The sequence below is a fragment of the Babylonia areolata genome, chromosome 11, assembly GCF_041734735.1.
Source record: "Babylonia areolata isolate BAREFJ2019XMU chromosome 11, ASM4173473v1, whole genome shotgun sequence".
NCBI lineage: Eukaryota > Metazoa > Mollusca > Gastropoda > Neogastropoda > Buccinidae > Babylonia > Babylonia areolata.
The window spans coordinates 35,955,020-35,980,973 of NC_134886.1; the positions used below are offsets into that span (position 1 = coordinate 35,955,020).

The 25,954-nt window shown below is 44.5% G+C and overlaps 1 protein-coding gene across 1 annotated transcript; it reads right to left on the bottom strand.

The window, feature by feature from the left end:
* On the bottom strand, positions 1–25,932 carry LOC143287700 (outer dynein arm-docking complex subunit 1-like). The gene is made up of 11 exons (XM_076595913.1): positions 25,814–25,932; positions 23,434–23,604; positions 19,999–20,129; positions 18,543–18,724; positions 15,625–15,806; positions 13,526–13,713; positions 11,410–11,624; positions 9,903–10,071; positions 6,436–6,599; positions 1,531–1,625; positions 1–243 (listed from the first exon to the last, which is right to left on the bottom strand). Exons 2-11 carry the CDS (start codon positions 23,589–23,591, stop codon positions 48–50), a joined length of 1,680 nt encoding a protein of 559 aa, XP_076452028.1. The 5' UTR covers positions 23,592–23,604; positions 25,814–25,932; the 3' UTR covers positions 1–47.
* Positions 25,933–25,954: the final 22 nt, after the last annotated feature.

A 25,954-nucleotide genomic window follows, 5' to 3' on the forward strand; every position in this document is an offset into this window, starting at 1 on the left:
ACCCCCCTTTCCCCATTCCCTTTGCAGGCAGTTCCAGGTGATAGCGTTTACTTCTTCCCGTCTTTCTGTTTGTGTTTCTGGGCCTTCTCCCTGGCGTTGGATAGGTCGTACTTGAAGCCTTCCTTCCTCGCTGCTGACTCCCGCTTCTGCACCGTCTTCATCACCTTGGCCTGCAGTTCCGTGCGGGTGAAAGGTCGCATCTCATCTTCGCTGGCTTCACTGCCGTCACTCTCAAATTCATCCCTGTGGTAGTGAACAGCACCAATACACAGTGAGAGAGGGGGGGCCAAACGGACATTGTTTCTTACGGTTCACATCACTAATACACAGTGAAGGGGGTGGAGTGCAAAGGGACATTGCTTCTTACAGTACACCACTAATACACAGTGATAGACATATTTCTTACAGGAAAAAAGCAACAACACATTGTGAGAGGGGGGCAAATGGACATTGCTTTAAACAGCATCAATACACAGGGGGGAGGGGGGGGGGCAAAGGGACATTGTTTCTTACAGTGAACGGCACCAACACGATGTGAGAGGTGGGGGTTACAAAGGGACATTGCTTCTTACTGTGAACGGTACCAACACGCTGTGAGAGGTGGGGGTTACAAAGGGACATTGTTTCTTACAGTGAACGGTACCAACACGCTGTGAGAGGTGGGGGTTACAAAGGGACATTGTTTCTTACTGTGAACGGTACCGATACATGGTTAGAAGAGGTACGGTTGGGCGTGGGGGACCAAATGGATATTGCTACCAAAAGTAAACAGCACCAACACAGTGATGAGGGGTGCTAATGGACACTGCTTTTTACAGTAAACAGCATCAACACACAGTGAGAGATGGCAAATGGACACTGCTTTTTACAGTAAACAGAAACAACAAACACAGTGAGAGATGGCAGATGGACACTGCTTTTTACAGTAAACAGCATCAACACACAGTGAGAGGAGAAAGGGGGTGGAGGGGGGGGGGGTACAAAGGGATATTGCTTCTAAAAGTCAACAACAACAACAACATACTGTGAGAGGGATTCAAATGGACTTTGCTTCTTAACAGTGAACCAGCGCCAATACAGTGGAGGGTGGGGGTGGGGGTGGGGGATTGCCACGATCACCCATTAACTTTGAAAATAAAAGACACTGCCACCAGCCTCCAGTTCTGAGTACCTGTCTGCGAGAAAATCAAAGCAAAGTGTCTGGGGCGAGATGTGTACAAAGACAAGATAAAGAGCTAAGAAAACAACGTGTTTATTGACAGATGTGTAAAAAGACAAGATGAAGGGCAAAGAAATCCATGTTATTGGAAACAGACGTGTAAAAAGACAAGACGAAGAGCAAAGAAAACCATATGTTTGGGGAGAGATGTGTAAAAAAAAAGACAAGAGAAAGAGCAAAGAAAACCTTGCATTTGGGGACAGATGTGTAAAAAGACAAAGAGGAAGCGCTAAGAAAACCATGTGTTTGGGAAGAGAAGTGTAAAAAAAAAAAAAAAAAAAGAAAAGAAAAGACAAGCGGAAGAGCCTCACCCGACGGCGGGAGGGAAAACGGGGATCTGTTGCTGTGGGGGAGACGGGCCCTCACCCAGCAGGCCTGGACCCTTGGGGTCGTACTTGTCTGCGTCCTGCAACCATCGTGCACATCACCCGTGTCAGTGTCGTCACCGTGCAGTGTGTAAATGTCAGCGTGTCAGACCACCATGTCCAGCCGCTACCTGTCAGTTTGTACTGTGTCTGTCATGTCTACCAGCTTGTGTTTGTCGTGTCGACCAGCTTGTGTTTGTCGTGTCCACCAGCTTGTGTTTGTCAGGTCTACCATGTGTCTGTCATGTCAACCATGTGTCTGTCATATCTACCAGCTTGTGTTTGTCGTGTCAACCATGTGTCTGTCGTGTCAACCAGCTGCTTGTGTCTTCATGTCAACCAGCTTGTGTCTGTCATGTCTACCAGCTTGTGTTTGTCGTGTCAACCATGTGTCTGTCGTGTCAACCAGCTGCTTGTGTCTGTCATGTCAACCAGCTTGTGTCTGTCATGTCAACCAGCTTGTGTCTGTCATGTCTACCAGCTTATGTCTGTCGTGTCAACCATGTGTCTGTCATGTCAACCAGCTTGTGTCTATTGTGTCAACCAGCTTGTGTCTGTCGTGTCAACCAGCTTGTGTCTGTCATGTCAACCAGTTTGTGAATGTTGTGTCAACCAGCTTGTGTCTGTCATGTCAACCAGCTTGTGTCTGTTATGTCAACCAGCTTGTGTCTGTCATGTCAACCAGTTTGTGTTTGTTGTGTCAACCAGGTTGTCTGTCATGTCAATGTGTCCGTCATGTCAAACAGCATGTGTCTGTTGTGTCAACCATGTGTCTGCCATGTCAGCCACCCTTGTCTGTTGAGTCAACCATGTGTCTTTCATGTCAAACAGCATGTGTCTGTCGTGTCAACCATGTTTCTGCTGTGTCAACCATGTGTCTGTAATGGCAACCAGTATGTGTCTCAATGTCTGTCATATCAACCACCATGCATGCAACAAATCACAAACACACACACACACACACACACACACACATTAGTCCGGTTGTGGAACGAATTAAATAAGGCAAGTTAGGAACAAATTGCAACAGTTTGTTTTATGTTGTTTTTGGATAGTACCTATTGTAATAAAAACATTGTGAAAAAGGGAGATTGATTGAACTCTTAGTTTGTTTATAATTTTGATGAAATGACGTCACATATGCTCTATTTCTACAGTAGAGCTGCGCTCAGTGTAAACATGGCCAAGTGACCATTCGTTGGATAGGTATCGTTATAAATCAGCAGAATTTAACATAATTTAGCGTGTTGATTGGGAAAATGTGCCATATCTGTATAATTTCGATGAAACTGATGATGTTAAATGCTCTATTTTTAGAACAGGACTGCGGCCAGTAAAACATGGTCGAGTAACCATTCATTGGAAAGGTTCTGATATACATTGTTTTTAATTAGCGCCATATGCTTGCAGAATTTATATATATATATATATATACCCATATTCAATAAACTGTGAAACAGTTTAGCGGTCAGTTCAAAAGCATATGGGGTGGGCCCCACACTGCAGCTTCACTTCCTTGTTGCCGTGTGTTACGCGCGTGATCACAGCCTTTTCTGGCGCACGATTATGGCTCATTTTTTCAAAATACTGTACACTCCCGAATACAAACCTAGCAGCCTTTTGCTGTATAAATGAAGAGAAAGGGCAAAACATAAACTATGCAGTTAGTATGATATTAAATACCTTAATAGCTAATCATAATGCTGCCGTGATAGAAAGAACATGACCAAAACGTAAGTGTTTCGGCTTCCTTCAGCATCACTTTTTTCCTCCTTAAAACACGGAACAGTGAAATATAATCAACCACAACAACAAAAACAAATCGATGAACAAAAAAATGTTATTGAACAGCCACAGTTTTCCTGTCAACATTTGAATTATGGCATTCGGTGCAAATATCACTTCCAGCAACTGCTGAAGACTAGATCCTGCCATGATCATCCTATGGAACGAAGAAAGTTCATTTCTGTATGAAAGCCGCGAAACAGTAAGACAATGGAGTGGAGTGGGCTGCCATCTGGTTCACAGGCTACAATTATCCTTGACTTCCACAGAGAGTTTGATCAAAGGTGGTGACTGGAGTCACATGGAACTGGTTTGCCAATGCTGACAAGTCTGTGGGGTCCATATCAATCATGGGTAGGAAGGTGAAGCAGCTTCGTCCTGGGAAGGGGCCATCACACACTGCTTGCATAGTTCCTGACCAGCCTGGTCGCGGAGAGCGTAATAGCCGTGAAATTTTCCACAAAAGGTCAATGAAATTTTTGACGGCAGTATGACTGACATCAAGAAGACCATATTCTAACTTCAGCTCAGAGTTGGAAAAGTGAACTATTTTTACTGGGATTTTCCAAGTGCTTTTCACTTTCTCAACCGAGGCAGTTTGGTCCTTTTTGATGGCTCTGTTACTGCTGTTGGCAGGAGTGTCAGCAGCTATCATTCCCATGCCATGGAAGGTGCCAGTCCCATCAATTGTTTGGATGTTGTGGTCACAGTGCCACAAACTGCGCATAACTGGTTGGAGTCAAACCTTCAGTGTTAACGCCTTGGGTCAGTGCTGCAGACTGCTCAAATCTCTTAACTTCAGCATATGAAGAAGAGAACCCTAGTTTTCTCAAATGACCAACTAAATATTTCGAACCGATCAGATGATGAACTCCGAGACCTAATGTAAATTTGATATTACGACCTTTGGTCTTGCTACTTGGATGTCTGACCAAGAGGAGCGATCTTCAGTTGACAATCTTTTGTTGTTGTTGTCGTGAAGCAGATAATCAAGAAAGAGTTTGACTGATGGTTGAAGGTATTCTAAGTTTTTATCCAAGCTAGCAATGTCAGAACTCAGTGGGTAGTGCTCTTTCGATGTGACCATGGCCTTGGTGTCTGACAGGAGAAGTGAAGCAGCTGTTTGAATGATACGAAGTTTCTTTTTCTGTTTCGTCGTCAGTCTTTGTTTCTTTGGAAAAGTCTTTGATAATCTTTTCAACAGTTGTTTTGAAAGTAACAGCATTTGCTTTTCCTGTAATTGATGTGATAATGATGGTTTCCCCCAAAACGATCCTGTAACTTTTGTCGTGGGTTTCTTTCAGTGTAGGGTTCTTTTTTCTGTCCAGGTTTCTTAAGAAGCTGTCGCATTTTCTCTTGGAGACCTGTTAGTGTGATTTGTTCATCATCATTTTCCAACAGAAACTGTACCACTCTGAGAAATGCAGCTTTTCACTCTTCATCAGCTGGTCTACCCTTTCGTGTCGGATGGTTTAAATTCCCGTTGTTGATGGTTCAAGACAAGCGCTTTGTGGAGTATTTTTGTTTGTTCTAAAATTGACACTATGGTGTTGGTGATGCATTGCATCTGCTGCATGCAGATCGTTAACAGACTTGATACAGTCTCTTACGGTCTGTGCCCACTGGTCGCCCCTCTCAAAACATTTCTCCAGGAGACTTTTTTCACATTCATAAGACAGAACGGCGAACACTGTGTCTGTGTCCTTACTCTATCATATGTTTCCGACTGCCCAAAGTAAGAAATTTTGTTCTAAATGGTTTGTCAACCTTTCTTCGGAGTTTAACGGGCGAGTGTTCTTCAGTTTTTTCTTCATAATGTTTCGCTCAAAGTCACTATTTATTGAATTGGCGTTTGTATTATCGTGTTGGCATTTTTGTGAAGTCTCTGTCCAAGATGAAATGTGTAATTGTCCCCTCTCTCGGCATGATGCTTTCTGGAGTCCTTCCACAGCTTCTTCTGACTGAACAGTCTACACTGTGTTGTCGCCATCAAGTTACAGTTTTCCACATAAGATACAGCAATGTCCCACATGTAAGAAAAGAAGGAAGTGGGGAAAATCAACACTTTTTTCTATCAGTCATCTCATTTAGTGTACGCTTACCATATACGAATTTTTTTCACACAAACTGCTATTTTCGCTCTTTTCACGTTTTAATTTCTGAAAAGATATAATAATGTATTACTTTTTACGTACTTACCCACAATCATCTTGTGATAACTTCAGACACATTTCCAGTGTTTCACTGAGTAAGAAATACACACACACACACACACACACACACAGTGTGTGTGTGTGTGTGTGTGTGTGTGTGTGTGTGTGTGTGTATAGAGAAAGAGAGAGCAATATAACTTTTTGACGGAAAAATTGTTCCATACAAAAAACAACTGCACACTGCCAGTGCTTTGCTCGCCAGCTTTAATTTATGCTGTTGTCTTTTAGAATTATATTTTCCAGTCACACATGACATGTATCAAAGATAAATTCATTAAAACACTTGTGTTGCTGTATTTGCACACTAGATGTAAAAGATTACCATTTTATTCACCAGGATAAGTTGCAGCAGACGACGACTCAGCGTCCGCCATCACTTGTTTATCTTATCATTTCCTGTGAGCGGCGTGGCATTCTTGCTCTGACCTCGGGGTCAGCGCGCTGCCTTGTGCATGGCGAAGTATGGCTCTCCTTGCGGACTAAAAAGCTTATCTTGGTGAAATGAATTATCTTTTATTTAATTTTAATCCAGTTTCCCGTATCTCCCTTTTTCTCCCTTTTGGATATGTTGTTGCTGCTGATTTTTAGAGTCGACTGAAGCAAAAAAACTGACTGTTGCAATTTTTTCCTTGGAAAATCATTCCAGAACCGGACTACATACACACACACACACACACACACACAGTCTCTTTATCACACACACACACACACACACACACAGAGTCTCTTTAACACACACACATCGCCCCCCCCCTCCCCCTCCGACACACACACACCCCTGCTCCTCCCTCTCCCCAGCCCCCCTTCCCCCCCCCACCCCCCCTACACTCCCCCTCCCTCCCCCCCTACACACCTTAGAGTTGATGTAGGTCTGCACGGCTAGCAGTTCGTTGGTGCGCTGTTCAATGATGCCCAGGTACTGCAGCATGTTGCCCTCCGTCACCCCAGTGGCGGCACCCAGCATGTCGTCGATGGCCGAGCGGTCACAGTTGATCTTGTTGAACAGGGAGTCGATGCCTGCACACACACACACACACACACACACACACACACACACACACACATCACCATAGATTTTTTTTTTTCAAATAAACTCTTTCATTGCCAAGTTTCTGTCGCAGGCCTTGGTTCATGTCAAAACAGCACAATGGACTTGTTCACTTCAAACTTGGTGATGGGGGCAAAGGTTAGTCATTGTTCTATTGGCGGGGAAACTGGCTGCAGCTGTATAAACATGACCCCTCGATGTCGACAAAACTCACCTATGGCAGTGCACCGTCTAGTCAACTGAATTCACCCATGGCAGTGAAAGAGTTCAATCTTGTCTCAGGTCAGATTTAATGCTCTTCCCTTGAATGATAATGTTTACAGATATGATGAAAATGATGTTTTAAAACATTGTCCTTTTATGTCAAGGTCAGCTGTTTACCTGTTCTATATACAGTGATTTATGGGCAAATTTTCTCCAAAATCGGTTTCAGTACGTACTTGAGTGTACTTCTTCAATCAAACACAGGAACTTCAAGTATCAAAGTTGATTTTCTATGCGATCAAAGGGGGGAAACAATCTGCATAGTTCATATACAGTCTGATACTGTGTGATGCTGTACAAGTACATCCTTGAGTGTTCTTCTTCAATCACACATGGGAAATGTTAAGGTCCTGATCCATGTACAGTCTCCTATTGTGTGATGCTGTACAAGTACATCCTTGAGTGTTCTTCTTCAATCACACATGGGAAATGTTAAGGTCCTGATCCATGTACAGTCTCCCATTGTGTGATGCTGTACAAGTACATCCTTGAGTGTTCTTCTTCAATCACACATGGGAAATGTTAAGGTCCTGATCCATGTACAGTCTCCTATTGTGTGATGCTGTACAAGTACATCCTTGAGTGTTCTTCTTCAGTCACACATGGGAAATGTTAAGGTCCTAATCCATGTACAGTCTGATATTGTGTGATGCTGTGCAAGTACATCCTTGAGTGTTCTTCTTCAGTCACACATGGGAAATGTTAAGGTCCCAATCCATGTACAGTCTCCTATTGTGTGATGCTGTACAAGTACATCCTTGAGTGTTCTTCTTCAATCACACATGGGAAATGTTAAGGTCCTGATCCATGTACAGTCTCCTATTGTGTGATGCTGTACAAGTACATCCTTGAGTGTTCTTCTTCAGTCACACATGGGAAATGTTAAGGTCCTAATCCATGTACAGTCTGATATTGTGTGATGCTGTGCAAGTACATCCTTGAGTGTTCTTCTTCAGTCACACATGGGAAATGTTAAGGTCCCAATCCATGTACAGTCTCCTATTGTGTGATGCTGTACAAATAGATCCCTAAGTGTTCTTCTTCAGTCACACATGGGAAATGTTAAGGTCCTGATCCATGTACAGTCTCCTATTGTGTGATGCTGTACAAGTACATCCTTGAGTGTTCTTCTTCAATCACACATGGGAAATGTTAAGGTCCTGATCCATGTACAGTCTCCTATTGTGTGATGCTGTACAAGTACATCCTTGAGTGTTCTTCTTCAATCACACATGGGAAATGTTAAGGTCCTGATCCATGTACAGTCTCCCATTGTGTGATGCTGTACAAGTACATCCTTGAGTGTTCTTCTTCAATCACACATGGGAAATGTTAAGGTCCTGATCCATGTACAGTCTCCTATTGTGTGATGCTGTACAAGTACATCCTTGAGTGTTCTTCTTCAGTCACACATGGGAAATGTTAAGGTCCTAATCCATGTACAGTCTGATATTGTGTGATGCTGTGCAAGTACATCCTTGAGTGTTCTTCTTCAGTCACACATGGGAAATGTTAAGGTCCCAATCCATGTACAGTCTCCTATTGTGTGATGCTGTACAAATAGATCCCTGAGTGTTCTTCTTCAGTCACACATGGGAAATGTTAAGGTCCTAATCCATGTACAGTCTCCTATTGTGTGATGCTGTACAAGTATCATAATGTCCCCTCCCACTCTCACCTCCCAGTCCCTGCTGATTTTTTTTAACTGTGAAAAGTTCAATAAAACAATTTTGTGCATACAACAATCAACCGCAAACAAAACAGCCATCAAACAACAGACAACACAGCCATCAAACAGCAGTCAATGAAGCTCTCAAACAACAGACAACAACACAGCCATCAAACAACAGACAACAACACAGCCATCAAACAACAGAGAACAACACAGCCATCAAACAACAGACAACAACACAGCCATCAAACAACAGAGAACAACACAGCCATCAAACAACAGACAACACAGCCATCAGCCATCAAACAACAGTCAACACAGCTCTCAAACAACAGACAACACAGCCATCAAACAACAGTCAACACAGCTCTCAAACAACAGACAACACAGTCATCAAACAACAGACAACACAGCCATCAAACAACAGTCAACACAGCCATCAAACAACAGACAAACAGCCATCAAAGAACAGACAACACAGCCATCAAACAACAGACAACACAGCCATCAGCCATCAAACAACAGACAACACAGCCATCAAACAACAGACAACACAGCCATCAAACAACAGACAACACAGCACTCAAACAACAGATAACTCAGCTCTCAAACAACAGACAACACAGCTCTCAAACAACAGACAACACAGCCATCAAACAACAGTCAACACAGCTATAAATGGCAGACAACACAGCTCTCAAACAACAGACAACACAGCTCTCAAACAACAGACAACACAGCCATCAAACAACAGACAACACAGCTATAAATGGCAGACAACTCAGCTCTCAAACAACAGACAACACAGCTCTCAAACAACAGACAACACAGCCATCAAACAACAGTCAACACAGCTATAAACGGCAGACAACTCAGCTCTCAAACAACAGACAACTCAGCTCTCAAACAACAGACAACACAGCCATCAAACAACAGTCAACACAGCTATAAACGGCAGACAACGCAGCTCTCAAACAACAGACAACACAGCCATCAAACAACAGACAACACAGCCATCAACCAACAGTCAACACAGCTATAAACAGCAGACAACATGGCTATCAACAGCCATGAACTGGTAACAGACATCATGGCCTTCAACTGATAACAACAGAACCATCAACAGAGAACAGACAACACAGAACATTGACAGACGTGTACCTGCTTTAAGGCATCAACTGATAACAACAGAACCATCAACAGAGAGCAGACGAAACGGACCATCGGCATACATATGTATATATATATATATATATATATATATATATATATATATATATATATATATATATATATATATATATATATATATATATATATATATATATATATGTACCTGCTTTGAGCTGATCCAGGATCTTGGCCACCTCTTTGTATTTCTGTTCGTAGTCGTCGGCCTCCACCTGTGCCGAGTTCTGCTTCTCCTCCAGCTGTCGGAGGATGACCTGTCGCTGCTGCTCCAGCTTGATGCCCTGCCCCTTGAACTGCTCGATCTCCTCCTTGATCTGCACACATCATCATCATCATCATCATCATCACTGTCATCACCTTCATCGTCTTCATCATCATCACTGATGCCCTGCCCCTTGAACTGCTCAATCTCCTCCTTGATCTGCACACATCATCATCATCATCATCATCATCATCACTGTCATCATCATCTTCATTGTCTTCATCATTGTCATCATCTTCATCTTCATCATCATCATTGATGCCCTGCCCCTTGAACTGCTCGATCTCCTGCATGATCTGCACATACATCATCATCATCATTCGTCATTTTCATCATCATTGTCGTCATTATTGATGTCCTGCGCCTTGAACTGCTCTATCTTCAGCTTGATACGTACGTACGTTCTCATCTGTGTCATCATCATCATCATCATCATCGTCGTCATTAACACTGATGTCCTGCACCTTGAACTGCTCTATCCCCTGCTTGATCTGCACACATCATCATCATCGTCATTGTCATCCTCTTCATCGTCATCCTCATCATCATCATTGCCCTGCGCCTCAATCTGCTCTATCTCTTGCATGATCTGCACATACATCATCAACATTGTCATTATCATCATCATCATCATCACTGTCTTCATCATCATCATCATCATCACTGAATTCATCATCATCATCATCATCATCATCATAATCATCATCATCACTGTCTTCATCATCATCATCATCATCATCACCATCATCATCATCATCATCATCATCATCATCGTCGTCATCATCATCATCATCATCATCATCATCACCATCCTCATCATCATCATCACCATCATCATCGTCATCATCATCATCGTCGTCATCGTCATCATCATCATCATCACCATCATCATCATCATCATCATCACCACCATCATCTTCATCGTCATCACCATCATCGTCATTATCATCACTGACGCCCTGCACCTTGAACTGCTCCTGCTTGATCTGCACACATCATCATCATTATCATCATTATCATCATCAGTATCATCATTATCATCATCATCACTGATACCCTGCGCCATTAACTGCTCAATCTCCCGTTTGATATGCACATACATCATCATTGTCATCATTATCACTGTCTTCATCATTGTCATCATCATCGTCATTGTCATCATTGATGCCCTTCGCCTTGAACTGCTCTATCTTCAGCTTGATATCCTCATCAATATCATCATCAGCAGCAGCAGCAGCAGCATCATCATCACACTGATACCCTGCATGTTGAACCTGCATCCGCACATTTTGGTACAGCATTTCTTCCTGTGAATTTTAGAATAATTACTCTGCTCTTTTCACGCCATATTGAAAAAACAACAAAACAACAACAACAAAAACGGACTCACTGCATAAATTTCATCATTGAGTCTTTCAATCTCGTTGTTCTGCTCGTTGACGTAGTTGAACAGAGCGAAGTTGCCATCCTCCACACTGATGAAACGGTTCACCAAAAGGTCAAGGTCATCTTCTCCTGTCATCTCCTTGATCTTGTGGAAAGCAGCCTCGTATGTCTCCACAGAGTCCTCCTGACTCTCCTTCTTCTTCTCTGCTTCCTGGGCCTCTGTAACACCCAGTCATATGTCACATGTCCTATCAATTCACTGCCTCTGTAACACCCAGTCGTATGTCACATGTCCTATTATTCACTGCCTCTGTAACACCCAGTCATATGTCACATGTCCTATCAATTTCACTGCCTCTGTAACACCCAGTCGTATGTCACATGTCCTATTATTCACTGCCTTTGTAACACCCAGTCATGTGTCACATGTCCTATCTTCTTCTTCTTCTGCGTTCGGGGGCTGCAACTCCCACGTTCACTTGTATGCACACGGATGGGCTTTTACGTGTATGACCGTTTTTACCCCGCCATGTAGGCAGCCATACTCCGTTTTCAGGGGTGTGCATGCTGGGTATGTTCTTGTTTCCATAACCCACCGAATGCTGACATGGATTACAGGATCTTTAACGTGCGTATTTGATCTTCTGCTTGCATATACACACGAAGAGGGTTCAGGCACTAGCAGGTCTGCACATGTTGATCTGGGAGATCGTAAAAATCTCCACCCTTCACCCACCAGGCGCCGTCACCGTGATTCGAACACGGGACCCTCAGATTGACACTCCAACGCTTAACCACTCGGCTATTGCGCCCGTCACATGTCCTATCAATTCACTGCCTTTGTAACACCCAGCCATATGTCACATGTCCTATCAATTCACTGCCTCTGTAACACCCAGTCATATGTCACAGTCCTATCAATTCACTGCCTCTGTAACACCAAATCAGCTGTCAACAATCTGTCAACAATCCCATCATTCACTGCCTCTGCAACATCCAATCATCTTGTCAACAATCTGTCAACAATTCCATCATTCATTGCCTCTGTAACACCCCATCACCTTGTCAACAACCTGTCAACAATTCCATCGTTCATTGCTCCTGCAACATCCGATCATATGTAAACAGACTGTTATTCACTGCCCACGACACACTGTTCAGTTTCAAGGTGTTCAGACTGATCCATATATGGATGTGGAGTGATGGCCTAGAGGTAACGCTTCCGCCTAGGAAGTGAGAGAATCTGAACGCACTGGTTCAAATCATGGCTCAGCCGCCGATATCTTCTCCCCCTCCACTATACCTTGAGTGGTGGTCTGGACGCTAATCATTCGGATGAGACGATAAACCGAGGTCCCATGTGCAGCATGCACTTAGCACACATGAAAGAACCCATGGCAACAAAAGGGTTGTTCCTGGCAAAATTCTGTAGAAAAAAATCCACTTTGAAAAAAACAGGGTGGCGCTGTAGTATAGCGATAAGCTCTCCCTGGGGAGAGCAACCCGAATTTCACACAGAGAAATCTGTTGTGATAAAAAGAAATACAAATACAAATATGGTGCACCACATCTGCTGTGAAAAAAACACAAAAAAACATAAGAAAAATAGGGGAAAACAAACAGACCATGAAGCAGATATCTTACCTTCACATAAACCCAATGTGCTTGTCAGGCCTTTAGAATTAAATAATTAAATGAAAGAAACAAACACAATCAAATGAAAAATATGCAGAAAGAAAAAACAAACAAAAACAAAACAAAACAAAAACAAGATGCAGAAGCCAGACCTTCACATTATTCCAACACTGATCAAGCCATTTAAAAAATGAATAATAAAAAAAAAAAACCCAGCAACAAAAACCCCAACTAAATGTGATACAGTGAAAGATACACAGAAAGCAAATGATTGAAAAACAAAACAAAAATTTTCAAAAAAACTGGCCACACTCAGTGAACCTGCATGCACCAACACACACACACACACACATACCCACTCACCCCCACAACCATCCCCCGACCACCTCCCCCTCCCCACCCTGACCCCCCCACACCCCCACAGATATATACACACAACCAGTGACCCACATGACCTCCCAGTGACCTCAGGCCCTGACCCTGACCTTTCTTCTGCCTCCAGGCCACCAGCTGGGGGTCCTCCTGCCTCTCCTGGCCCTTGATGCCCATGAACTCCTTCAGCTTGCGGTCATGGTCGATGATGCGCACCAGCTCCTTCATCTCTGTGTTGTGCTGCTGCATGTCCTTGTCCGCCTTCTCCTTCAGGATGATCATCTTGGCCTGGGCGTCATCTCTGTTTGGGACAACACACGCCCACAGCGTCATGTCACATGTTTGACACACTGAGTGTCAAGTTGCAATTTTGTACATAAACAGGCGTTGTGTCACACTTTATACATGTAATGTCTGTACATATACAGCGTCACATACAATTTGTACAGGCATCTGTCCTTGTCCGGCCTTCTCCTTCAGGATGATCATCATGGCCTTGGCATCGTCTCTGTTTGGACAACACAGTTTGACGGTCAGTCTGTGTCCGACTATCGCCATCAGAGCAGCAGAGGGGTCAACTGCTGTCCCTGATTATGTGGGCTAGAGTCTGATTGTAGTGGAGAGTGTCTTGCACAAGATACATCCTCACACACAGTATGATAAACAGTCGTCTCTGACTATGGCCATCAGAGCAACAGAAGGGGCAAAGGCAACTGCTGTCTCTGACCATCTGGGCTAAAATTTGATTATATAGTGGAGAGCGTCTTGCCTAAGATACATCCCCACTCACTCGGGCTTTAGGTCAGTCGGTACTGGGATGGTTCCCTAAAGGCCAGCTAGCCCCCACTCCCACCCCCCAACCCCCAAAGACTGCAGCGCTAAGAGCCAGTGGACTCCTACCTCCTAGCTTGAGAGTAACAGTCCTTCACAAAAGACTGAGCTGTAAATGAATTCCCATTGCAGTGGGGAAACCCTTGATCATAATATTGCTCTCACTTTGCTGTTGACCCATTTGTAAGCTTACATCGATCTCTGATATAAGCTGAGCATTGAGCCACAGAATCATGTCATAACTGAAGTGATATGGGCACGTCTCACGATCATTAGCACTTGGCAAGACAATCCTGCAAGGCACAGTCATGATAGAGCAAGGAAGAAGAAAAAGAGGCAGACAGGAAAAAGAGACGGGAGGGCAATATCCCAGAATGGACAGGCATGGGATGGGGTGACGCCCTGAGAGAGACAAGGAACAGGGAGAAATGGAGAGAACTGGTTGCCAGGTCATCAGTGGTGCCCCTAAAATGTGAGACAACAGGACAGAAGAAGAAGAAGAAGAAGAGAAGAATGATGAAAACGTTGGTGATGATGATGATGTGGAGTGATGGCCTAGAGGTAACGCGTCAGCCTAGGAAGCGAGAGAATCTGAGCGCGCTGGTTCGAACCACGGCACAGCCCCCGAAATTTTCTCCCCCTCCACTAGACCTTGAGTGGTGGTCTGGACGCTAGTCATTCGGATGAGACGATAAACCGAGGTCCTGTGTGCAGCATGCACTTAGCGCACGTAAAAGAACCCACGGCAACAAAAGGGTTGTTCCTGGCAAAATTCTGTAGAAAAATCCACTTCGATAGGAAAAACAAATAAAACTGCACACAGGAAAAAATACAAAAAAGTGGGTGGCGCTGTAGTATGGCGACGCGCTCTCCCTGGGGAGAGCAGCCCGAATTTCACACAGAGAAATCTGTTGTGATGAAAAGAAATACAAATACAAATCGTCACCGTCACCGTCACCGATCCCTCAGATTCCGAATCCTTTGGGGCGCCTTCGAAGCTTTGTCAACCACCTTTCTCCAGTCCTCGCGTCTCTCGGCCGCTCTCAGGGTGTCTCTCAGCTCCATGCCTGTACACTCTCGAATGTTGTCCTCCCATCTCGTCCTTTGTCTGCCTCTTCTTCTTCCTCCCCTCACTGTGCCTTGTAAGATTGTTTTAGCAAGACCAGAGGAGCGTGTGACATGACCAAACCACTTCAGTTTTCGTTGTCTGGCGAGTGTTTGAAGGTCAGTATAGGGCCCGATTTCATTGCGGATGCGTCTCTTGACTTCTTCATTCGTGATGTGGTCTTTGTATGAGCACTCATACAAATACAAATACAGATATACAAATAATGATGACGGATGATAAGGAAAGAGAAAGGACAAGCCACGCATCGCAAACCTGGCATCGTAAGCAGCGGTGGACTTCTCAATCACGTCCCCCATCTCTCGCCGCAGGCTGCGCAGTTCCTTCTCCAGCTTCTTGTACAGGTTTTCAAAGCGCTTGTGCTCATTCCTCAGGCTCTCGATCTCGTCACGCAGTTTGGAGTTCTTCGACAGGCAGTCGTTGAATCGCTTCTTGGCCTGCACACAGACAGAATGTCTTCTGTCAACACATGCTTTGATAGTTTTTTTGTTTTGTTTTTTTGCTGGTTCAATCTTCCTTTATCACAGAGAGAGAAATGAAATTAAAATGGCTAAAAGATGGTTTAAAATCCAAGGTACCTTAAGATGAGAGAAATGAAACTAATGAAATGAGATGTTTTAATGTTTTTCAGACATGGAAATTTCAACAGTCAAGGGGGAGGGATGAACGAACTTAATAGCTAAATGAATAATTAAACAAGTAGCAAGTTCCATGAAAGGAAAAATACACTGTCACACAAAAACACCATCAAATGACAGTATCAACTGTCACATAAGAGAGTGAGAGGAAGAGAGAGGTTAGAGAGAAAGAGATAGTGGTTGAAAGGGGAGGGACAGAGAGAGATAGACAGAAAGACAGGGAGGGAGAGAGAGGGGGGGAGGGGGGGAGGCAGATATTTTGAGATAGGGGAACAGGGGAGATGGACAGAGAAGAGACAGAAACAGAGGAAGAGAACGAGATGGACATTTTAACGATAAAAGAAAAGGCCACAAGCAAGGTATGATTCACTGTCAATAACTTTACAACATAACCTCATCTGGTTTTAGTGCTCTTATTTTCAGAATGGATCTTCTCTACGGTTCCTTACATGCAACCAGTCTTCTGCATGCTAGGCCCAATCAGCTGTGCCATGCATGGTGGTGGTTGTGAGCATACATGCGTTAGTGTGCTTGTGGGAGGGGTGATGGTTAGTGTGCTTGTGGGAGGGGTGATGGTTAGTGTGCTTGTGGGAGGGGTGATGGTTAGTGTGCTTGTGGGAGGGGTGATGGTTAGTGTGCTTGTGGGAGGGGGTGATGGTTAGTGTGCTTGTGGGAGGGGTGATGGTTAGTGTGCTTGTGGGAGGGGTGATGGTTAGTGTGCTTGTGGGAGGGGTGATGGTGGTTAGTGTGTTTGTAGGAGGGGTGATGGTTAGTGTGCTTGTGGGAGGGGGGGAATGCATGTGGGTGGGTGGGTGTGGGTGTATGTCAGGAGTGAGAGAGACACAGAGAGAGTGTGTGCTGGTGGGTGTGTGCATGGGTGGTTGTGTAGGCAAGTGAAGGTGTGCCTGGGTGTGGGTAGGTGTGTGTGTGCTGGTGAGTGTGTGCTGGTGGGTGTGTGCATGGGTGTGTGTGTGCATGGGTGTGTGTGTGCTGGTGGGTGTGTGCATGGGTGTGTGTGTGCATGGGTGTGTGTGTGCTGGTGGGTGTGTGCATGGGTGAGTGTGTGCTGGTGGGTGTGTGCATGGGTGTGTGTGTGCATGGGTGTGTGTGTGCTGGTGGGTGTGTGCATGGGTGAGTGTGTGCTGGTGGGTGTGTGCATGGGTGTGTGTGTGCTGGTGGGTGTGTGGGTGTGTGTGTTGGTGGGTGTGTGCGTGGGTGTGTGTGCATGGGTGTGTGTGTGCTGGTGGTTGTGTGCATGGGTGTGTGTGTGTGCTGGTGGGTGTGTGCTGGTGGGTGTGTGCTGGTGGGTGTGTGCGTGGGTGTGTGTGCGTGGGTGTGTGTGTGCTGGTGCATGTGTGCATGGGTGGATGTGTGCATGGGTGTGTGTGTGCTGGTGGGTGTGTGCTGGTGGGTGTGTGCGTGGGTGTGTGTGCGTGGGTGTGTGCTGGTGGGTGTGTGTGTGCTGGTGGGTGTGTGTGCGTGGGTGTGTGTGTGCTAGTGGGTGTGTGCATGGGTGTGTGTGTGCTAGTGGGTGTGTGCATGGGTGGATGTGTGCATGGGTGTGTGTGTGCTGGTGGGTGTATGCTGGTGAGTGTGTGTGCTGGTGGGTGTGTGCTGGTGGGTGTGTGCATGGGTGTGTGTGTGTGCTGGTGGGTGGGTGCTGGTGGGTGTATGTGTGCTCATGGGTGTGTGCATGGGTGTGTGTGTGTTGGTGGTTGTGTGCATGGGTGTGTGTGTGCTGGTGTGTGTGTGCATGGGTGAGTGTGTGCTGGTGGGTGTGTGCATGGGTGTGTGTGTGCTGGTGGGTGTGTGGGTGTGTGTGTTGGTGGGTGTGTGCGTGGGTGTGTGTGCATGGGTGTGTGTGTGCTGGTGGTTGTGTGCATGGGTGTGTGTGTGTGCTGGTGGGTGTGTGCTGGTGGGTGTGTGCTGGTGGGTGTGTGCGTGGGTGTGTGTGCGTGGGTGTGTGTGTGCTGGTGCATGTGTGCATGGGTGGATGTGTGCATGGGTGTGTGTGTGCTGGTGGGTGTGTGCTGGTGGGTGTGTGCGTGGGTGTGTGTGCGTGGGTGTGTGCTGGTGGGTGTGTGTGTGCTGGTGGGTGTGTGTGCGTGGGTGTGTGTGTGCTGGTGGGTGTGTGCATGGGTGTGTGTGTGCTAGTGGGTGTGTGCATGGGTGGATGTGTGCATGGGTGTGTGTGTGCTGGTGGGTGTATGCTGGTGAGTGTGTGCTGGTGGGTGTGTGCATGGGTGTGTGTGTGTGCTGGTGGGTGGGTGCTGGTGGGTGTATGTGTGCTCGTGGGTGTGTGCATGGGTGTGTGTGTGTTGGTGGTTGTGTGCATGGGTGTGTGTGTGCTGGTGTGTGTGTGCATGGGTGTGTGTGTGCTGGTGGGTGTGTGCATGGGTGTGTGTGTGCTGGTGGTTGTGTGCATGGGTGTGTGTGCGCTGGTGGGTGTGTGTGTGCTGGTGGGTGTGTGGGTGTGCTGGTGGGTGTGTGCATGGGTGTGTGTGTGCTGAAAAAGGTGGCCTATGACAGGGTCACCTGGTCAAGCCTGTTCTCCAGCACGCGGATGGTCTTCAGGGTCTGGGTGGTGTGCTGGGCGGACATGTGCACGCCCCCCATGTTCTTGTGCTGCTCCTTGATCTTCATCTCCCACTCCCGGATCTTCTCATCAAGGTCCTGCTGCTCCTGCTTCGCCTCGTCGATGTCTTTCTCGTGCTCGTCTGTAACACATTGGGGGGTTGGAGGTGAGGGGTGGGGGGCAGGGCGGGGGGGGAAGGGGGTATCACACAATTGATTATCAGGAATTTGAGTCCTCTGTCTCTTTCTTGTACTCGTCTGTGACACATATGGGGAGGGATGGGGGTCATCTCTATGTCTTTCTAATGCTCGCCTGTAACATGGGGTGGGGGTGGGGGGGCATTTCACACAATTAAGTATCAGGGATTTGAGTCTATATGTCTTTCTCATGCATGTCTATGACAAAGGGCAATCACACAATTATCACGCATCACACAATTATCACACATCACAATTATCAGGGTTTAGAGCCTTCTTTGTCTTTCTCATGCACGTCTGTTACAAAGGGCAATTACACAACTGATTATCAGGCTTTGGAGTTCTCTATGCCTTTCCATGCCTGTCCATGACAAATGGCGATCACACAATCATCAGGTTTTAGAGTCCTCTTTGTCTTTCTCATGCTTGTCTGTAACACAGGGAGAAGGGGGGGGGGGGGGGGGGGGGGCATCAGATCAGGGTTTGGAGTGCTCTGTGCCTTTCTCATGCTCATCTGTAACACGGGGCAATCACACAATTATCAGGGTTTCTTGCCCTTTTTGTCTTTCCCATGCTTGTCTGTAACACAGGGAGGTGGGGGTGGGGGGTGGGGGGTGGGGATCACACAATTAATTATCAGGGTTTATAGTCCTCTTTGTCTTTCTCATGCATGTCTGTAACACAGAGTGATAACACAATTATTAGGGTTTTGAGCCCTCTGTGCCATTCTCATGCATGTCTGTAACACAAGTAAAGCACCCAGAGCAGATTTCTGGATAGTGTGCTATATAAGTATCCATTATTATTATTATGTTAGTGTTCAATGTGCCTGAAAACCCCTGTGTCTTTCTGTGCTGTGTAACATATGGTTCTTTGTCCGATTGCTCTTTGGTAGTGCTGTTTTTCATCATGTCAGTCGTTCGTTGTTTGTTTGTTGGTGCTTTTCATTATGTCAGTTGTTTGCTTGTTTGTTCGTTGTTGTTTTCCATGATGCCAGTCGTCTGTTGTTTGTTTGTTTGTTGTTTTTCATCATGTCACTTGTTTGTATGTCGTTTCTTGCTGTTTTTCATCATGTCCACCATTGCTCCAGTGCTGACAACAGGTAAGGGAAGGCACGGTGGGCAGGAGCAAGGAATGGGTGGTGTTTCACCACCCATCAGCTGCTGCTCTTAAGGTCAAGTTGTTCAGGGCTGCGCTGCTGGTCTTGAACGGGACTGACCTTTGGCCTCCAGCAAAGTGACCAGTGTGTCGGTGTGATCTTCGTCCATCATCTGATTGGTTCGTGACTCGGCCAATCGCAGCTCCTTCAGAAACTCCTGCTTCTCCCTCTCCAGCTGCGATATCTCCGCTCTGGGAACATCACAGATATCACTGACGTCTTCACCCCGAGAATACCACAGACATTATTGTCATCTTCACCCTGCGAACATCACAGACATGATTGACATCTTCACCATGTGAATCACCATTATGATAGAAAAAATAATAATACAAAAAAAACCCTCATTTATTTTCAGTCTAATATCATCATCTTAGATGAACAGACTATAAATGAATAAACGATACAATTCACTGTGTGAACATCACAGACATCATTGACATGTCCGCCTTGAGAACATGACAAACTTCATTGACATCTTGACCCTGCAAACATCACAGACATCACTGACATCACTGACATCTTCATCCTGAGAACACTGCAGACATCCCTGACATCTCCATCCTGTGAACATCACAGACATAATTGACATCTCCACACTGTGGACATCGCAGACATCATTGACATCTCAACACTGTGAACATCACAGGCACTGAAATAACTGCTTTATGAATACAGACATCATTGACATCTTCAATCAGTGAACATCATAGGCATTACTGAAATCTTGTCCCTGTTAACATCACAGATGTACTGACATCTCCACCCTGTGAACATCACAGACGTAACTGACATCTCTGCCCTGTGAATAACAGAATATCACAGACGTACCTGACATCTCCCCACTGTGGACAACACAGACATTAAAATAACTGCTTTGTGATTACAGACATCATTGACATCTTCACTCAGTGAACATCACAGGCATTATTGAGATCTCTGCCCTCTTAACATCACAGACACAACTGACATCTCTATCATGTGAACATCACAGACATAATTGGTATTTCCTCTCTGTGAACATCACAGACACAATTGACATCTCCGCTCTGTTAACATAACAGACGTAACTGACATGTCCAACATGTGAACATCACAGACATTACTGACATTTCCGTCGTGTTAACATCACAGACACTGACATCTCCATTATTGACAACTTCATAATGTGAACATGACAAACATCAGTGTGAACATATCACTACAGTCATGGTAAGTATTGATATTCCTCCATGCAAACCCTGTCTGTGTACTGGAAAGACACAAAGAAAAAGTGAAGAGAGACAGAGAGACAGAGAGGCAGAGAGAGACAGAGACAGAGAGAGAGAGAGAAACAGAGACAGAGAGATAGACAGAGACAGGGAGATACACACACAGAGAGAGAGAGAGAGAGAGAGACACTTGACACTTTGACTCTTTACTGTCATTAGCTTAACAGCCCATGTGACAGGGGGGTGCAGGGGAAGTTACAGTGTCGTTTTATCCAATCATTTGAAAAAGTAAAACAAAACAGAACAAAAACCAAAAACTAACGCACCTAATGTTACAAAGGTTATATCAATAAACAACAGCCAACAAATTGCACACACACACAAAAAATAACAACAACATCATCATCATCAGATTGACCATCCAAATACTAATTCTATCTGCTTCTAATTTTAACCCTCAAAGAAATCATTTTGGAAACCATTAATGTTTGTATATATTATGAATTAACGGGCATTTTGATCATTTATTTTCTTTTTCCGTGTATCTACTGCCTCTGAGACGTATTTTGCAAGTGAGAGGATAATATTTTCGTCATTTGATGTTAAGACACTGACCAGGTCTTTCCTCTTTGCTGCAGCTGTTTTAAAGAGTGTACAGTTTTCCCGAACCTCCTCGTATCCTTTGCAACTGAACATGAAATGTATCTCATCCTCTTTATTCTCGCCACACATTGGACAAGGAGATGTTAATCCACCTGTCTCAAACCATCTTTTATTAGCATTCAGCCCGACTGTTCTCAATCTAAATCTAGCAAGATTGACTCTGTGCCACCTGTTTGTTATGACTGAAATATATCTTTCTGTCTGAAATGCTGTCTTGAAGGAAAAGAACCAGCTATATTTATCATTACTTTCCATTTCTCCATGCCAATTTTGTTTATAGCATGCTATCAATCTATCTTTAAATTCTGAGATAAACACATTTTCATAACCCACTCCTTGACACATCCAAACAAGTCCAAATCCATGTTCAGTTAGAGTTTTTTTGATTTGATAAACCCAGTTTTGTTTGCCTCTCTCTTCTTGAAGTAACATCATCTCATACGCTTGCTTACATAATCTGGAAGCCGGTAGCCTTGTCAACTTAATCCAATACTTTACACATTTTACGAAAGTCTTAACATACAGTGGATATCTGCCGGTTTCCCCATATAGTGCTGTGTTTGATGAGTGTAGTGGAACGCCGAGAAAACGTTTAATAGCAAATGTGTGCACCCTTTCGAGTTGACTATTAATCAAAAGTCCCCAAATTTCTGCTGCATATGTCAAAACCGGTTCAACCTGTGTGTCAAACAATTTCCAGAAAAGGCTCATGTCAATGGAATGTAGCTTCCGAAAAGATTTAATAATTTCTATTACCCCTTTTTTCCCTTTTTTGCTTGTTTCAGCCCAAGCAGACGACAGACTCAATTTCGTGGTAAATAACATCCCCAGATACTTATAGGAATTTGTCACTATTAACTCTTTATCACCATAAAACCATTTTTCATGTGCTGAAAGGTGGCCCCCATTTCGAAAAACTATAACATTAGTTTTTTCAAGATTTACAGTTAGCCGCAATCTGTCTGCTTCTTGCTTTAAAACAGTTAGTTGATTCTGCAATCCAATGGCCGTATCAGACAAAAGCACAATATCATCTGCAAATAACATCAAAAACAATTCTACTGCTCCTGGAATCATCTGAATTCCATGTCTACCCTTTTTTGATATTTCAACAGCAAGTTCATTAATGAAAAACGAAAACAACAAGGGACTTAGCAGACAACCCTGTTTAACACCATATGGACATTCGAAAAAATCAGAATAATTACATTTATCACGTACACACACAAGGACAGAATCATATATGCTCTTAACGGCCGTATAAAGCTTGCCATGTACACCAGTTTGAGAGAGAGAGAGAGAGAGAGAGAAACACAGAGAGAGATAAAGAGAGAGATAGACAGGCAGCAACAGTCTGACAGAGAGAGAAAGAGTGCAATATTTTAGGATGAATGTAGTGAGTGATTCACACACACACACACACACACACACACACACACATATAATACACATGTACATATATGTATATATAATGTATACAATACATCAGTATGCATCATACACAAATGGAACAAACAGCACAAAGAGAGCGAGAGAGACAGAAAAGAAGAAAAGAGGAAGAAGCATGATCACAAACTAAACCACACAGTGGCGGTACATTGTCCAGTTATCTCAGACTTACTTCTGTTTTCGGATGGTGTTCTGAGACTCCTCAGTGTAGGCAGCACGGTCATTCTCCATGATGCGGAATTGTCGCTGCAGTTTGCTGAGCTCAGCCTCAGCAATCCCCTCCATCTCCCCGTCGCTCATGTCAGAGCGTGCTGAGCGTGGCTGCGGCATCGTGGCTGATGGGCTGCAGACAAGACAGACCGCAGAACTTTCTCTTCAGCATTTGTTAGTGTCTCTGGATGGGCGCCATAGCCGAATGGTTAAAGCGTTGGACTTTCGATCTGAGGGTCCCGGGTTCGAATCACGGTGACGGCGCCTGGTGGGTAAAGGGTGGAGATATTTATGATCTCCCAGGTCAACATATGTGCAGACCTGCCAGTGCCTGAACCCCCTTCGTGTGTATACGCAAGCAGAAGATCAAATACACACGTTAAAGATCCTGTAATCCATGTCAGCGTTCGGTGGGTTATGGAAACATGAACATACCGAGCATGCACACCCCCGAAAGCGGAGTATGGCTGCCTACATGGCGGGGTAAAAACGGTCATACACGTAAAAAGCCCACTCGCATATATACAAGTGAACGTGGGAGTTGAAGCTCATGAACGCAGAAGAAGAAGAAGAGAAGTTAGTGTCTCTGTCCTTTCAGATGGTTCAGGTAAGTGTGCTTGGTGTTGTACTGGTTATAAGACAAAAGTACATAGACACTCTGTCTCTGTCTTTTTTTTCATTGTTTTGTCTTTTTTTGTTCTGTTGTTGTCTGTTGGGTTTTTTTTTCATACTTCCTTGAGTCTCTGTGTCTCATACACATTAGCACATGTTCATGCACACACACACACACACACGTACACACACACACACACACCCATGCCATGCACACACTCACAAACCACACACACACACACCACACAAAAACATATATTTTAAGACATGCACACACATTTACATGCACACGTGCATACCTACACTCAAATTCATATTTACCTGTAGATGCTTACTTTTGCTGACAATGAAAAGACACCCAAAAGCACTTACATGTGTTGCTGAAGATCTATTTCATGACTGCAGAGTCATGGCTACAAATAATGTATGTGTATTTGTGCACCTATCTGAGTGAATTTCTTCTACAGAATTTTGCCAGAGTACAACACTTATGTTGAAACGGGTTCTTCCCACTCTGCCAAGTGTGTGCTGCACACAGGACCTTGGTTTACAACTAAATGACTAGAAAAGTTTGATTTTGCAGTCAAACTTAGGATAACAGGCAAGAAAGGGAATCAAACTCACACCCTCATGGATGCTGTATTGCCAGATAAATGTCTTAACCCATTCTGCCATCTTCCTCCCTGACAATGACAGTGTCTGCCCAACAGGTCTGTTGTCAAACAACTGGATAAGTGAACTGTCTATGTGACTGTTGTATTCCAACTCGAAATTAAAATATTTTTTTTCTGGAAAAAAATATTTTAAAGAAAAAGCTTTTTATGTCAGTCTTGACCAGGATCTGGTTGTGTCATTGCAAGACATGGGTTTGCTTTTGGCGAAAAGAGAAACTGGCTTCATTTGCTAGGAATATCAATTATTTGGGATGATAATAGGGATCGAAGGCACAGACCGTATAACAGTTGTTTTGTTTCTTCTTCTTCAGTGTTGAGGGCCCACATTCAAACTTGATTATTCTGGCACCTATAACTGGGGGGTTCATAGCAGATAAATCTGGGTACTGGACACAGTTCAGTTTTAAGTCGAGGTGATCATGATGGTGGGGTGGGTGGGGGTAGGCACAGTGAAATAGTGGGTCCAGGGGAGATGCAGTGGGTGGGATGTGAGTGGGGTAATTGATTTATGATTCCTTGTTGCTCTTTCTGACCCATATGTGTCTACAGATGGGCTGACCTGAGAATGAAGGGAGTGCATGGGAAGGTGGCATGGGAAAAAAAAGAAGAAAAAAGAGAGTGGTAAAAGAAGCAGTTCGAGGGGGGAAGGCACCAGAAAAAGAAAAGACAAACAGCAGTTACATGTTATGAGGGCTGCAACATCACATTGTTTTCCTGTATCCTGATCTTTCCGGGCTTCTGTCTTTATATAGTTTCTTGGTGCTGCACTTTCGCCTTACATTAATTACCATGCATTTAATGCCAAAAAACACTTCTTCGTGTTACCCGTTGCTCCTGTAGTTTCACAAATTCGATATTTACTTGTTAGCTGTTCCACAAGCCTCTAATTTTATCTTTCGCGACTTTTGTAGGAGCAGGATGAAAATACAGACGGTCATGAAAAAAAGGTCAAGATTTACTCAAAATAACATACCTACAAACAGAGATAATCCGGTTCTTCCATTTCAGTATATCCTTCTATATTCTGAATGATAACATAACTTTTAAAACGCTCACCTTTACCGCTTGTGTATGTTAAGTATCCAGGGAGGATGTCTGTAGAACCCTGACACTTTGTACTCGCTGTGTTGACAGCACCTGTTAGCACCTCGCCAAAGCCTCGTCACCTGGCAACATACACAGGGGACTGCACTCCGC

What these genes read in the sequence shown, in the direction of transcription:
- LOC143287700 (XM_076595913.1), bottom strand. Translation starts at nt 23,591, where the DNA reads ATGCCGCAGCCACGCTCAGCACGCTCTGACATGAGCGACGGGGAGATG. An exon ending in CACTTTGCTGGAGGCCAAAG is followed by an intron (nt 18,725 to 19,998) that starts GTCAGTCCCGTT and finishes AATGTGTTACAG; the next exon opens with ACGAGCACGAGAAAGACATC. An exon ending in GGCCTGGAGGCAGAAGAAAG is followed by an intron (nt 11,625 to 13,525) that starts GTCAGGGTCAGG and finishes TGGGTGTTACAG; the next exon opens with AGGCCCAGGAAGCAGAGAAG.